Source organism: Rhinoraja longicauda, chromosome 9 (assembly GCF_053455715.1).
Source record: "Rhinoraja longicauda isolate Sanriku21f chromosome 9, sRhiLon1.1, whole genome shotgun sequence".
Classification (NCBI taxonomy): domain Eukaryota; kingdom Metazoa; phylum Chordata; class Chondrichthyes; order Rajiformes; family Arhynchobatidae; genus Rhinoraja; species Rhinoraja longicauda.
In genome coordinates this window covers 20292725-20307192 of record NC_135961.1, presented here as the reverse complement: position 1 = coordinate 20307192, position 14468 = coordinate 20292725, and the positions used below count along the sequence as shown (strand labels likewise).

General features: G+C 36.6%; 1 protein-coding gene across 1 annotated transcript in view; it reads right to left on the bottom strand.

The window, feature by feature from the left end:
* The window catches only part of spata17 (spermatogenesis associated 17), a 197156-nt gene that overhangs the window by 146261 nt on the left and 36427 nt on the right, over positions 1–14468 (bottom strand). The window contains 2 exon segments of the mRNA XM_078404922.1: positions 10410–10533; positions 13913–14016. Coding sequence (XP_078261048.1) covers positions 10410–10533; positions 13913–14016 — 228 coding nt within the window.

The window sequence follows — 14468 nt, the reverse complement described above, 5'->3', positions numbered from 1 at the left end:
TAAAGTCCAGAGTTCATCCTGTACATTCATGCTAAAACTGAACTCAATAATGCTGGTGAATTCTCAGGAGTGACCCCGTTAATAGCTTCCTACTGACCTCACCGCACCAAGTTCTACTTCTGGCTAGTGTACTGATTACACAGTAGGGCAAATGAGCTGTGACAACATTGATATTTTTAAGTATAAAATTCTGGGTTGTCATGAAAAAAGGAAATGAGTTATGCAAGAGACACACTTTTGGCACTTTAAGTCCCCCTCCATCATAGGAATTCATGCATGAACTAGAATATTAATTGCACCAGGTCAAGCACAACTACAAACGTGCCTTTTGTTGGCCAGTCATCCATTGAATAGCATTTAAATTCTGGACCCTTTTGCAAAGCTATCAATCCATCAGTCAGCTTCCTCCCCAATCTAGATGCTTTTCATAAAGGCCTTTTGTAATTAGGGCCACAGGGGATGGCAAGAAAAGGCACAAGAAGTTTAATGACCGTAAAGAAGAGCATGAAGGAGATCAGTGAATGAAGTACGTGCTGTAGGTAGAATTGCTGAATCAACACTGACCACCATACTTCATCATAATTATCAGGACATACAACTGCCACGGGATTTATAAAAATCCCACTCAGCAAATAATTGACCTGCTGTTAAGAAGTAGGTGGATTGTTAATGCATTGTTCAAATCCAACATTCAGTAAGATATTCAAGTTTCAATTACACTTGAAGAAAAAGTCAAAAGGTAATATTACTGCTTGCCAATTGCACAATTACAATTTGTTTTTAAACAAATAGCTGTTAACTGTGTTGGGTATTCCTGAGAGAAATGAAATTATATAACGCCATGTAGTAACATTCATTCATTCATTCATTCACATAAAAGCTTCGTAAAGATTAATTAAACAAATTTCATAATTAATGTTGAAAGCAATTAACAAACAAGTCACTTGAGAAAAACAGAGGACCTGATGCTTACCATCACTTTTAGTTTTACAAACTCTCAAAAAGTACAGTTTAAGAATCTAAGTAGACATTTTCCCCAAAAAAAGTCTCAGTATTTCATGCAGTAATTTCCGATTCCTCAAAATGCTAATTATATGAAGCATGTTTATATGAAAACAAAATATCTCACCGCTTTTTTATACATCATAAAAGGCATATGATGTTTTTTTTAAATAGCCGGATTGAGTTTATTTTTCCAAGATAGAATCCAGATAAGCATTTTAAACTATATGGTTTGATATATTTGCTGCCTTACACTTTGAATATCAAAATTACAACATCTGCTTTGAAAGTTATTTTCATTTTATTTTAGTTTTAATATATCATTTTAATATTACTTGATTTTTCTGATTTTACTTTTCTCAGATTGAAAATGAAGATATGCAATATTAATTCAGGGACTTATGATAGCTTAAAATGTTAAGAATCATTTTGTAAATAAAGCATAAACCAATATATATCTGGGAAATACACGTGTAATCCTGATAATGAATTAAATTGTTAATATGGCTCCCAATTAATCATTCAGTGCACATATTTAGCAAATATAATTTCAGAGAAAATGCAACAAATATACATTATGGAATTGCAGCCATTAATGTTATACAAATGCTTTCGAAAAAGATTGAATAGAGTATATAAACATAGCACAAAAAGTAAGGAAATTTGCGTTTGGTAGATTATTTCTTTGTTGTAACAATGCTTCTTGGCAATAAATCTTATACCGTTGGAAAGCCTGTTTATTTCCCTTTTAAATGGTGCCACATTTGTAAGGAAAATGCATTTGTGGGATGAGCAGCCGAGCTGAGTATATGGGTTGCGCCCATGAAAAATTTGCCAAATCTTCTCTGCCAATGCCAAACAGCTTATTCTGCTGTTGCTATTGACTCTTGTTTTGAGCTTCTGGTACCCCCAGATGCTGACAATCAGGTGCCTGATTGGCACCTGATTGGCAGCACCTGTGAGCATGGGCCCTGCTACAGTGGTCAGTAGGTGTCTGCTCCAAGAATCGGCATGCCACGTTTGACTGATCTGGATAGGGCCCGTGCGATAGGGAACTTCAAGCTGGTGTTCCGCAAAACCAAGTTGCGGCATTATTTGGAGTGAGCCCTAGTACCATCTCCAAAGTGAAGGCCAAGTTTCATATAACGGGGGATGTCAGAGACAGGCCGCGAAGTGGGCGTCCCAAGAAGACGACACCCGAAGAAGACCGTTTCCTCACCCTGTCAGCACTTAGGAACCGTAGGCTGTCTTCTACAGATTTGCAGTCAAGGTTTGCAGGACGATATGGCCGACGGCTCTCTGCCCAGACAATTCGGAACAGACTGCACGCAGCCGATCTCCGGTCTCATAGGGCTGCCAGGAGGCCTGCCATGACTGCCCTTCACCGTCAGGCCCGTTTGCGCTGGTGTCGGCAACACGTGCACTGGAACCTGAACATGTGGAGGAACGTTATGTTCAGCGATGATTCCAGATTCTGCCTACGACAGTTGGATCATGGGGTCAAAGTGTGGAGAAGACGCGGAGAACGCTATGCTGATTGCTGCACCAATAGAGTAACATCTTTTGGTGGAGGCAGTGTGATGGTGTGGGGCGGCATCTCCCGAACGAGGCTTGTCATCATTGGAGGCAATCTCAATGCAGAGAGATATCGAGATGAGATTCTGCAACCAGTGGCAATCCCATATCTCCACAGTCTGGGACCGAACTCTATCCTCCAAGATGACAATGCTCGCCCCCACAGAGCAGGGTTTCTCAGAGACTACCTCCAGAATTTGGGAGTGGAGAGGATGGAATGGCCTGCCAACAGTCCTGACCTCAACCCCATTGAACACTTGTGGGATCAGCTTGGGCGTGCTGTTCGTGCCAGAGTGACCAACACAACCACGTTGGCTGACTTGCGACAAATGCTGGTTGAAGAATGGGATGCCATCCCACAACAGCGTGTGACCAGGCTGGTGACCAGCATGAGGAGGAGGTGCCAGGCTGTTGTGGCTGTGTATGGTTCTTCCACACGCTGCTGAGGCTCCTGTTTATTAAATGAATAAATTGTTAAATTGCCAATATGTCTTGTTTCTTCAGACTTCAATCATCCAATCCACCAAACAACACCGAACAAGTCAATGGCAGAATAAGCTGTTTGGCATTGGCAGAGAAGATTTGGCAGATTTTTCATGGGCGCAACCCACATACTCAGCTCTGCTGCTCATCCCACAAATGCATGTTCCTTATAAATGTGGCATCATTTAAAAGGGAAATAAACAGGCTTTCCAACGGTATAAGATTTATTGCCAAGAAGCATTGTTACAACAAAGAAATAATCTACCAAACACAAATTTCCTTACTTTTTGTGCTATGTTTATTTTTAGTTTTTCAATTACAATAATTCTGCAACTATTTCTTTTAATATTCACAAAATTATTTTTGCCTGATATGCCTAAAATTAGCCAGACAATTAATATTGTATTCAATGAGAATCAACAAAATAAAGTTTGTACATACTCTATTAAATGGGTTTAATATCACTTCAGCTGTATTATCTAGCTGTGTATGGTTGTTAAGTTACATATTATTTGGAATAGGATAATATAAAGTAGAGTTACTTGAAAATTCTGTATATACTAGTTGGCTTTAACTATTAATATTCAAAAATTACTACTTAATTCATGCCTATAATCTATACACTTTGTCATGTCTGTAATTCCATAGAACTGCTAAATGTGTAATTATCAGCTCAAGAATTGTATTGATAAGATTTGTTTTTATTTTATAAAGCCTGAGTTTTAAATTTTTTGGATATAATAAATGACATCAGAATGGATTTTAAGGTAACAAACATAACAAGGTTGATGTGGTTGTAAATCGCATAGGCATACCATCAGAGCTCAAGTAAAATAATTTATAAATCAACTGATTCTGTGTCGGTATCATCTAATGCATAAGCATAACTTCATTGCTCAAAGGCAAATAATTTAAATATCAAATGATGTTTAACTTTCTCTCTTTGTATGTATTGTATGTGGGATACCTGACTAGCAATAACATACATAAAACCTTGACAATAAGAATACCTATGTCAGGATGCTATTTATCAACTACAGTTCAGCTATCAACACCATATCAAATAAGTTATTTCTAACTTCTGGGCCTTGGTCTTGGTGCCTCCATCACCAACTGGCTTCTGGACTTCCTACTGGCAGACCTCCTATGGTTGGAACTAGTTATAACATTTCCTCCACTCTGACAATCCTCCGAGCTGTGTGCTTCGTCCTCTGCTCCACTCCCTGTGCATCCATAGCTATGCAGCCGAGTACAGCACCAATTTGATCTTTAAGTTTGCCGAAGACATTGTTGTCAGGCGGATCATCAACGAAGATGAGATGGAGTAGTGGAAAGAGAAGGTTCAAGAACTTGTGTCCTGAATGCAGGACCCCAACCTAGTCCTTAACGTCAGCAAGGCAAAAGAGTTGGTTGTGACCTATGGAAGCAGCATGGTGAACAATACACTCTCCACATCAATGGTGTTACTACAGAGACAATAGGCAACAGCAATTGTTTAGCATTTATATCACCAGCGAACTCATCTGGTTCCCTCACATGCATGGTGAGCCACATAGGGCATCAGAAGCTCCAGGAGAGCCACAGTCATACCTCAACAGCAGGTATGGCTCACCCATCACAGAACCGGGAATCCACCTGGAGTCGTCTGAGGCTCGTCTCCTGCCTAGTCTATCACAGGCTCGTCCCTTCCTTCCATCTTCATGGTGCGTTGCCTCACAAAAGATAGAAGTGTTGTCACAGATGCCCACCAACTTCACTATTCCCTTTTCTCTCTTCTACTTTCTGGGAGAAGATACGGAAGCTTGAAAGCCCGAACGTCCAGATTGAAGAAAAGCTTCTTTCCCACTGCGATCAGACTGCACGCAAATCACTTCTTTCACGCTGGTGCTGCCACATACTCTTATTCTTAACTCTACCGCATATGGTTATTCTGCACTTAAGTATTGTTTTTTGTATTACTTCAGTTTGCACTATAATCTTTGCACTATTCTGCTGCTCTAGCATCCGTTGTATTTATTGTTTACTCCATGACTAGGAATTTCATTGCAGCCAGGTGTATATGACAATAAACTAATCTGAATAGAATTGACAATGAAGCTTGAAAATAGATTTAATTTTTGACAATATAAGGAAATCGTTTAAGTATCGCACCTTCATAAAACCGGAAATATTTCCACTATTTACAGAAATTAAGTTATAATTTTTAAAACCCAAATCAAAGTATTTTTTGAACATGGCCATCTTTGAAATTCTGCAAGAGATTCTGTTACAATATTTTAACATATTAATTGACATCAACCACCATAACTCAAACAATCACTTAATTGAGGTGCCTATGTATGCAATGCATCTGCTTAGATATCTATTGCACACGCACTGATGAAGAATATAATTAAACTCAGCTGTGATATAACTGAATACTGATTACATTATCTCTGCTTATATGTGAAAGATAATACTTGGGTAAAGTACCAGATCACTGTCAACAATGATGATGTTACACTCCGAAATGGATGAGTGATTACGAGAAATTCACTTCAGTGTATAACAACAGAATGAACATTAAGGAAAAGGCATTTGTAGGTAGATGGCAACATAAAAAATGGCCTCTTGCAACAATATTAAATACATAATTGATTTTATTTCTCTCACCCGTGTATTTCAGCTTATCTAAAATGAAGTTGGCGAGTAGAATTCTGCAAACGCATTACAAGAGCTCTCTATTGCCATTTGGATGTCTGTACTGTGTTAACAGTATCATTGTGAGGGTACACCTCAGTTTAGCTTAGTCGTGAATAAGTGGATCTTCCAGGAGTGGTTAATAGATACTAAACAAGAGTTGACCTTTGTGCCAGCATCTCACTTACCACCCCCAGAAATAAGCAAACACATCTGGCATGTTCCTACCTCCAATTTATCTCTCCTCCAGTACTATAAGTTGCCAATGAAAGGTGAAGTTGAAGGGGATGGTCAGTGACTGTGAGCTATCCGCAAGCTCACCTCCTGCGCCCCAGAGTTTTGTGGTCAACCAAGCAGGCAGGACATGTCGACCTCAGTACTTGGAGGTGGAGGGTTAGCTGCTGAGGCGACGGACAGCGTCATGTTTGCGATGGTCTTGAAAAATGGTGCTGGTGGAGGTGGCCATAGGAGGGCCTATAACAGCCGGCTGAGCAAGTTAATTCATGCGCAGTCTGCAGCAACTGCAGGGGACAGTGGCGGAAGCGACAGACGGCATTCCGCAGGAACGGGCTGACCCCTTCTTTACAGATCCAGTGATGCTGAGACACTGGGCCATAAAGTGTTATATATGAGAATTCCTTAGGCCTAGATTTGCCATTTCAGAGAATTGAAAGTTGCAAAATAACACTGGAACATGGCAATTCTCTGGATACTGTTTCAGAAGAGAATCTATCATACTTAGATGGTACAATTTGATGGACAGCATGAAGGACAAGCATTTCACTGTATCTCTGTACATGTAACAATAAAGAAACTATTGAACCACTAACATCCCACCTTCATTGTACTAGTTCCAACAAACATCCAATCATACAAAGATTTATTAGCCTTATTGATGGAAGAAAAAAGATCAAAATCATGGAAAGAATGCCAACATCACCACCATTTGGTCTATTAATCTACCCCTGCCACTGTTATTCAAGGATTGAGTATAAAGATTCAAAAACAACCATTTCATCACAGCAAAACCAACTAGTTCCAATGTGATATCCAACATGCCAAATTGCAACACAAGATTATATGTTAAATCAGGAACTTTGGAATATTTTTTTACGATTCTGTACTTCAAAAGGATTGATGCCAATTACATCATTATCTTTGGTGCACCTAACACAAAGATTACACATGCAACTGACTGTAGAATTCATTGGCTTATCAACAAGGTTTTTCTCCTGATATTTAAAATCCTTGCGATTTTACACAATTCCTCATGTTATGCAAGAAAATATGTGAATATATTTACACATGAAGGATAAGATAGCTTTAAAAATATATAGTTTTATCGTCTAAATACATTTTTCCATTCACTTAAGTAAATACTCTGCACATTCCCTGGATATCAACTTGTTGGCAAGTTTCCATCCGAAACCAGAAGTACCAAACCATCAAAATTATGATGAAAACGGTGACAGAAGTTATTAATGCATAATAAAAGTTTTGATATATTATTCCATACAATGTTGGCAATTCTCTTAAATCAATGCAGATTGGAGTAGATTGAAGAGCCAGAAAGAAAATGCCAGCACCTTTAGAGGAAGGTGAAGCATTGCTTTATTTTATGCCGGATTGGATGTGGATCAACTACGTAAGCATGCACTTTTTAAAAAGTCTGCCTAGTGAATGGCCAATTTATATCATACGAGTAGCCACATAATTTGCGGGAGGATACATTAATGCGTCAAAATGCATCCATAGTCGATTTGGGGATTTTAAATAGAACCAGTCCTTTCAAAGCTGTTTGCAATTCCAACCAAAATAGGAGAATTGAAATGGTGCCCACATTTCCATATGCTATTTTATTGTAGATGCCTGCAGTCCCACTAGCATTATCGTATTTCTTAAATATTACTGAAACACCTCAAATATCGCATGGCCGACGCCTTTCTATTAGACAGATCATGAATGCGGGGATCGCTGGTCGGTATGGACTTGGTGGGCCGAAGGCCCTGTTTCCACACTGTATTTCTAAACTAAACAAAAAGTGCTATTGTTATTTTTTTTAAAAAATCGAGACCTTGAGAATATTGCTATAGCATTTGCACTGTTCTTCTGGAAACCTCTTGTAGCTCTGGAGATCTGAGTAAATTTCTTGCCTCAGATGTCTGGTGACAGGCATGTAAACAACACAGCTTAACTACTGGATCTGATTTACCATGATCACAAAGTTACCCCCTTTAAGCTTTCACCCTTTGACCTTAAAACCACGCCCTCGAGTATTTGACATTTTAATCCTGGGAGAAGAATTCTGACTACCTACGCTATTTATTAATCTCATCATTTTATACACTTCTCTCAGTCTTTAGCGCTCCAGAGAAAACAATCCAAGTTTGTCCAACCTCTCCCTATAGCCAGTACCCTCTAATCGAATCAGTTTCCTGGTAAACCTCTTCTGTACTCTCCCCAACGCCTCCATATCCTTCCTTTAACAAGGAGACCAGAATTGCACACAATGCTCCAAATTTGGCCTAACCAAAGTTTTATAAAGCAGTTACATGACTTCCTGACTCTTGTACACATTACCCCAAACCTTGATAGCAAGCATGCCACATGCCTTCTTTATCACTCTATCTATTTGCGTCGTTATTTTCAGGGAGCTATGGACTTTGACTCCAAGATCCCATCTGTACATCAATGCTGTTTAAGGTTGTGCTGGTTACAGTTTATTTTTCCCTTACCTTTGAATTAGGAAAGTGAAACAGAACACACGTGCCCAGATTAGACACCATCTGCCCATATCTGTAACTGCTCAATATGCTGTTGTTTCCTTTGACAGTCTTCTTCACTGTCCATCACTCTGCAAACTAACTAACCAACCCATCAACATTTTCATCCCTGCTATTTATATATATATATCACAAAATATAGATGTTCACCACTAATCCCTGCAGAACAGCATTCAACACAGACCTGCAACTAGAATAACACCCTTCCATCATTATCCTGTGCACCAACACCTTAAATTAAAAATACTGTCTGCTGTGGGTAAACCAGTTCTGAATCCAAACTACTGCGTCACCATGGATCCCTTGCATCTTAATCTTCTGTATCAACGTATCACAAGGGATCTTGATAAATGTCTTACTGTAGTCCATTCACTGTTCTCCATGTAATGTTCTACATAGTTTGATATCTTGGGAGTGGCCCTTTGCACTATGGGTGCAAAGTGTCAATAGTAACAGTCTCCCATTGACTGGATAAAGCCATCGTAAAGAAATTGAAGTTAAATTTGTATATGAATTGTTAAATACTAAACAATATCAAGCTATTCGATCAATTATAACTGAATAATCTATTTTATAAATCTTGTTACAAAAATTATATTTTTACATGACCTATAAATTTTATTTTGCAGCAACTTTGATACTTTATTGTTTTCATTTTAGTCCGTTTCCTTGGATGTGTGAATTTATTTGATTGCTTTTGATAATCAACTTGCTTTTTATATCTGCTGTCTTATTCAAAAAATAAATGACTTTAAATGGATGGGTAAATGGAAACTACAGAAAAGCACCAGTGTACACCTATTTCCATCATTTAATAAATTAGAAGAATATCACACAAATTTTTCTACAAAATTTAGTTGCTTCAAAAAACTGCTCGTACAGAAAGTAGACTAAAAATGTAAAAACACTGTAATGCCTTTCCTTTTTAACTACAACATAATCTTGTGGATTGTCAGATAGGGTAGAATTATTAGGACTCCTTTAAGACATTATATTTCTATAAATTTCCTAATTCATATCTCACCACATGCTAAATCAAACACTTGCTATGAGCTTAATGCTTAATGTTACTGTGCATATTTTACGTACGTATAATAATTTAAAAAAACTATAAAAAGAAGAATCTAAAAAATACAAATCCTACATGCTGTAATGTGATATTTGAAATATAGGTTTAGTTACTATCTGTGTCAACTTAATTAACTTCTGTATCACATCTATTTGACACAGCACTAAATCAACTGTTTAGCAGCAATACAAACAAAAAATATTTTCACTGCATTTTACCATTTTATCCTTCTGCTTATTCCGTCAACTATACTACTTAAGTTAAGGCTGCTTTATTTGCATGAAGTAACATCAAAACATTCTTCCAGACATTTCTAAACGCAACGATTTTGAAAAGAGGCTGTTTTATGAACCTAAAGCAGCCTTCATAGAACAAGTCTGTCAGTTGCAATTAACCTACCCTTCGGAACTGTACCCTACTGAAACAGTTGCAGAAAAGATAAGACAATTAAAAAAATGTTTTACCATCCTAGTTTAGCAGCTTGTTGGCTACAGTTTGACAACATTACAACACAAAACGAGGCAGTCAAAATGAGTTGTTAGGCTGAGGTTATGCCCTTCCTGTTGTGTTATCTGCCAGCAGATCAAACTGCTGACTTGGACTCTTTCTGCCAACAATGCTGATGCTGCCAGTATGAAGATGCTGTCACCTAGTAGTCATGGTGCTTGCACTCCACAATAGAAAAGCGCTAAATTGAACTCGAAGTATTGTCTTTGTGATATCATTTCAGGAAGTCATGTCCCATTCAGCCTGATAGTTTATCTCTGTCAGGCAGGGACCCAGGCGACTATGCAAGCTGTCAGGACAGGTACACAGACCTGCTCAGTGCTGAGGAGGTAATGCATCTTTCGGGCTTGGTAACACTTTCTCCTCTCTTCCTTTTCTATGGCTTTCTTTTCCTGTTCTTTCTTCTTTGTCTGTTCATATTCTTCCAGTTCTTTTCTACAGTTAAGCAGAGATTTGGATGAATTGTGGATGAATTGAATAAAGCAACATTAACAAGCACTCTAAGTTTTAATAGCAATGTCCTTTATGATTAATTTTAAGCATAATATTTTACGTGATTCCAACAATGAATATAGCTACAATTAAAAAATGTTATTGCTTTGCTATGCAGAGGATTTTGCCAATTTTTGAAAAATACTTTGCAGATAGCCCCATTTTACCACCTTGCTTCCCCATTGAAGTATTAATATGAAATATGTTTTAGAGAATTGCCTGTTAACTTTTGTTGAGTTTTATGAACCTTAGACATTAAATAGTTGTAGACACCAATACCATTTATACTGTATTGCATCTTGGCAATATGACCTTTCCTGACCTGCTTTTCAAACCTATTATTAACTGTTAAGTAGATTTGTAAAGCTGAACAAATTTATTTCCAATAAAAGGATCTCTATCTATGTCTCTTTGTGTGTCACCCAACAAACCTCATTAAATTTGTCCATTTCAGTTAGACCCAAGGTGTTTGTAACATCAGTGACCTCCATGTCCTTAAAAATAAATTCTCTATTACTTAATCCATTGCAGAATACGTTTCTGCATTCCAGCTTAACATAGTAATGGATACAATGAAAAGTTATATTTTATCCAGTTATATTTTTGCCATCACTATCAATTTCAAAAGTGACAAATAGATATCTTCAATTCCAAAGGAGAAAAATAGCAGATTTATCTGAAAATATCTGATAGAAGACTTTGTCAAGGAAAGTGATTAAATAATAAATTCCTACACCAATTCAATTAAAGAAGTCTTATATTCCCATCTACTAAGCACCTCTTAACAAGTTTTACTGATTAATTACACATGCCCTGTGTGGCATTTACATCAGCTATGGATATCATAGTTGCCATGATATATCACCATCCAACAAACACAAGCAAAACATATTAATTTACACTTTATAAAATGAGATACATATTTAAATATGCATAGCCGAATAAAATATTGTTCATTATTTGTTGACCAGAAAAGAATACTTTTTACAAGATACATAACATAAAAAGGACATTGATCATTAGGCAGTGGAGATTGCTCTTGGAAAACTATTAAATTGTAGGCTTTGATAGATATTTAATCTTATGCATTTCAAACTCTGCACCATTACCCCAAATAGTTGAATGCTTAATTTTAACGTGCAAAATAAACCGAGATTTTGAATGATTAATTTTAAGTTGTGGTTTTGCAGATATTGTATTTATTGTGCTCAATCCTTTCAAAAACTCACCAATCAAAATTTTATTTAAAAAAAAGGATTTCTGTTTGTTGCAGCAAATAAGTGCATGAGAAAATATGGTTCTTAAATATTTCTCATATTACATTCAAGTTTATACAGAAGTCCTCTATCCTCAATCATGCACAAATATGTGTTTATGCAAAAATTCAGTTTGGCTACTGAAGGGTTAAATTAATTGCCTCACAAGAGAAAACTTGCATAGGGAAAATTATCTGATTATGGTAGTAATAATTGCACAGCTGTTTAACACAGATAGAGAAATAATTCATGTAGGCAATAGGCCGTGGTGGCAATGACATTTTGCATTTAGTAAATATGCAAACTGTTCATTCCTAATTACCCATACTAAAGGATGCCCTTATTAAACGTATAAACTAAAACTGTCTGCTTGGCAAGTGATAAATTATTATATTGTGCAAAACTGCATTACAAAATTATGACAGTGAACTTGGATCGCCTAACTTCATTAAGCGATTTTGCTGGAAAGTTGAATGATCAGAAATGGACACTGTAATATTACCATCCATGGAATTAACTCAGAGCCACTGTCTTATATGATGCAATTACAATGTTTCTTTTAGTATTTCCAAGTCAGGTACCCTCTAGAATAAATCAGGAGCAATATAAAGGAAAGAGTATTTCAAGACTGCACATGAATAAAATGTTTGCTTTGACTTTTGCAATAAATAACAGTAGCTTTTCTGAGCTCCAAGCAAAAGATGTTTTATTAATGCCATGACTCAGCAACAGGGCAGCTAATTTTTAATTTCATGATATCATTTGTTTGATCCAAACAAAGGTCTATTTCTTGCATATCTAGCTAGAGGTTAGAAGTGTACAAGCTTACCAATTGCATATTCAGCCTTTAAATTAATCAAATCAATTTATCACTGTAGCAACATGAGTGTTAATTTGAAGACATATTACGCACTATACATGGAGGGTAATAAAAATATTCAAGTATTGTTGATGTAAACAGCTCACATCAAAAATTAGTAGTTTTCTCTTCCCACAAGTATGTTACTGCAAATTGTACCATATTGTCTGTTAAATTTCACGCTTTATCGCTATTGTGATGTTCCTCTAAACAGCACTACGTGCAGTCACGCACCAAGGTAACTTGTTCTGCATCTATTATACAGCCCATTTCATCTTACATTGCATGGTGCTATAAATGTCTCATAATTTAACTCTATTTCAAAGCATGATAAATTTACAAAAATTGAACTTTCTCCTTAATTATACTTTTTCATCAGGATAGTTGCTCTCCAGTGAGCTTTGTGCATTCCTGGATTGGAATTACACCAACATTATTTTAGATTTACTATTTTCTATGCCTATCTTATCACGGAAACACGTGCTTAAACTTCCTACCAATTTCATTTGCTTAGCTCACAACACTTATGGATGGAAGGGAGATTTTAGCAGATGTATCTTGGAAGTGATGCAAATGATTGAGGACATTTGTGAATAGCCACATTTCAATGTAAAAACAGCTACATGACTGCATTGTCTGAAGAAAATGATGTGCACATTTACATCAAAGTTTCCAGCAAATTCTGGGAACACTGATTCATTCCAGGGTATGATTCTGCATGTGACAACAATCCTCTGGCATCTTATGATTCTAGATAATATTCCTCGATAACCTGTTCAAGATATGTCAGTCTTCACCAAGTGGCCACACAGAATGATATTCCAGGAGTTGGAACACTGGATGTATTTCTTACTTAGTCTAGCCTGGGCAGAGATATTCTGGTTTAGCACAAATCAAAGACGCATTCTGACAACTTTCTATGGTATGTGGCTCTCTTTTCACCAAGTCCATTCAGAATTGTGCACTGTATGGGACATCAGCAGTGATGGTAAACACAGCTAAATTGTATCATTCATTTGTTATGAAATCTCATTAATTATTCATTCTTTTGATTACTAAATATCTTTTCAAATATATCATTGCAACCAATTTTTTTTTTGCAAAAGTTTGTTTACTTCCAATTCCTTCAAATCTTGAATTATTCTGCAAGTCCAGATGAAAAGTAAATAATTGGCATGTGATCACACTGTTAAATGCTGCAGCTTACCTTACAATTTGATTTTTCATGCTGAGGCATCTGAAATAATTCTTCATTTCGGAGTAATTATGAATATATTGTCGAACATAATACCCACGCCACCTTTTCTGGATCTAACATGGCAATTAAAAAATGTGTAAATTGTTATCCGAGTTTGTTAATTCATCAAGTACTAACTTAGTTTGCGATTTTCAGTAAAGAAATATTACTATAATTTATAAACTTAAAAGTTTAATTTCCCAATTTATGGACTTCCCATGCCATTTTCATTTTTAACCTACAACTGCTTGCAAAAACAGTGTCTTCCTCAAGGGAATAGTTTTTGCTTTCCACTACTAGCTTGATGATAAAGAAAATAGTTTTAGTAAAATCACACTGATGAACTTGTGACAAAAGATAAAGCAGTTCCTCCCTCAGATTTAGTTTCTTACATATGATAATAGTGCATTTTGACATAGATAATAAATGCTTGTATTTATTTAGCATCTTATAATGAAAAAACAGCCAGGGGAAAGACAAAAGGGAAGAATATTTTAAAGCAATTTTATGACAGGAAGCGATTTAA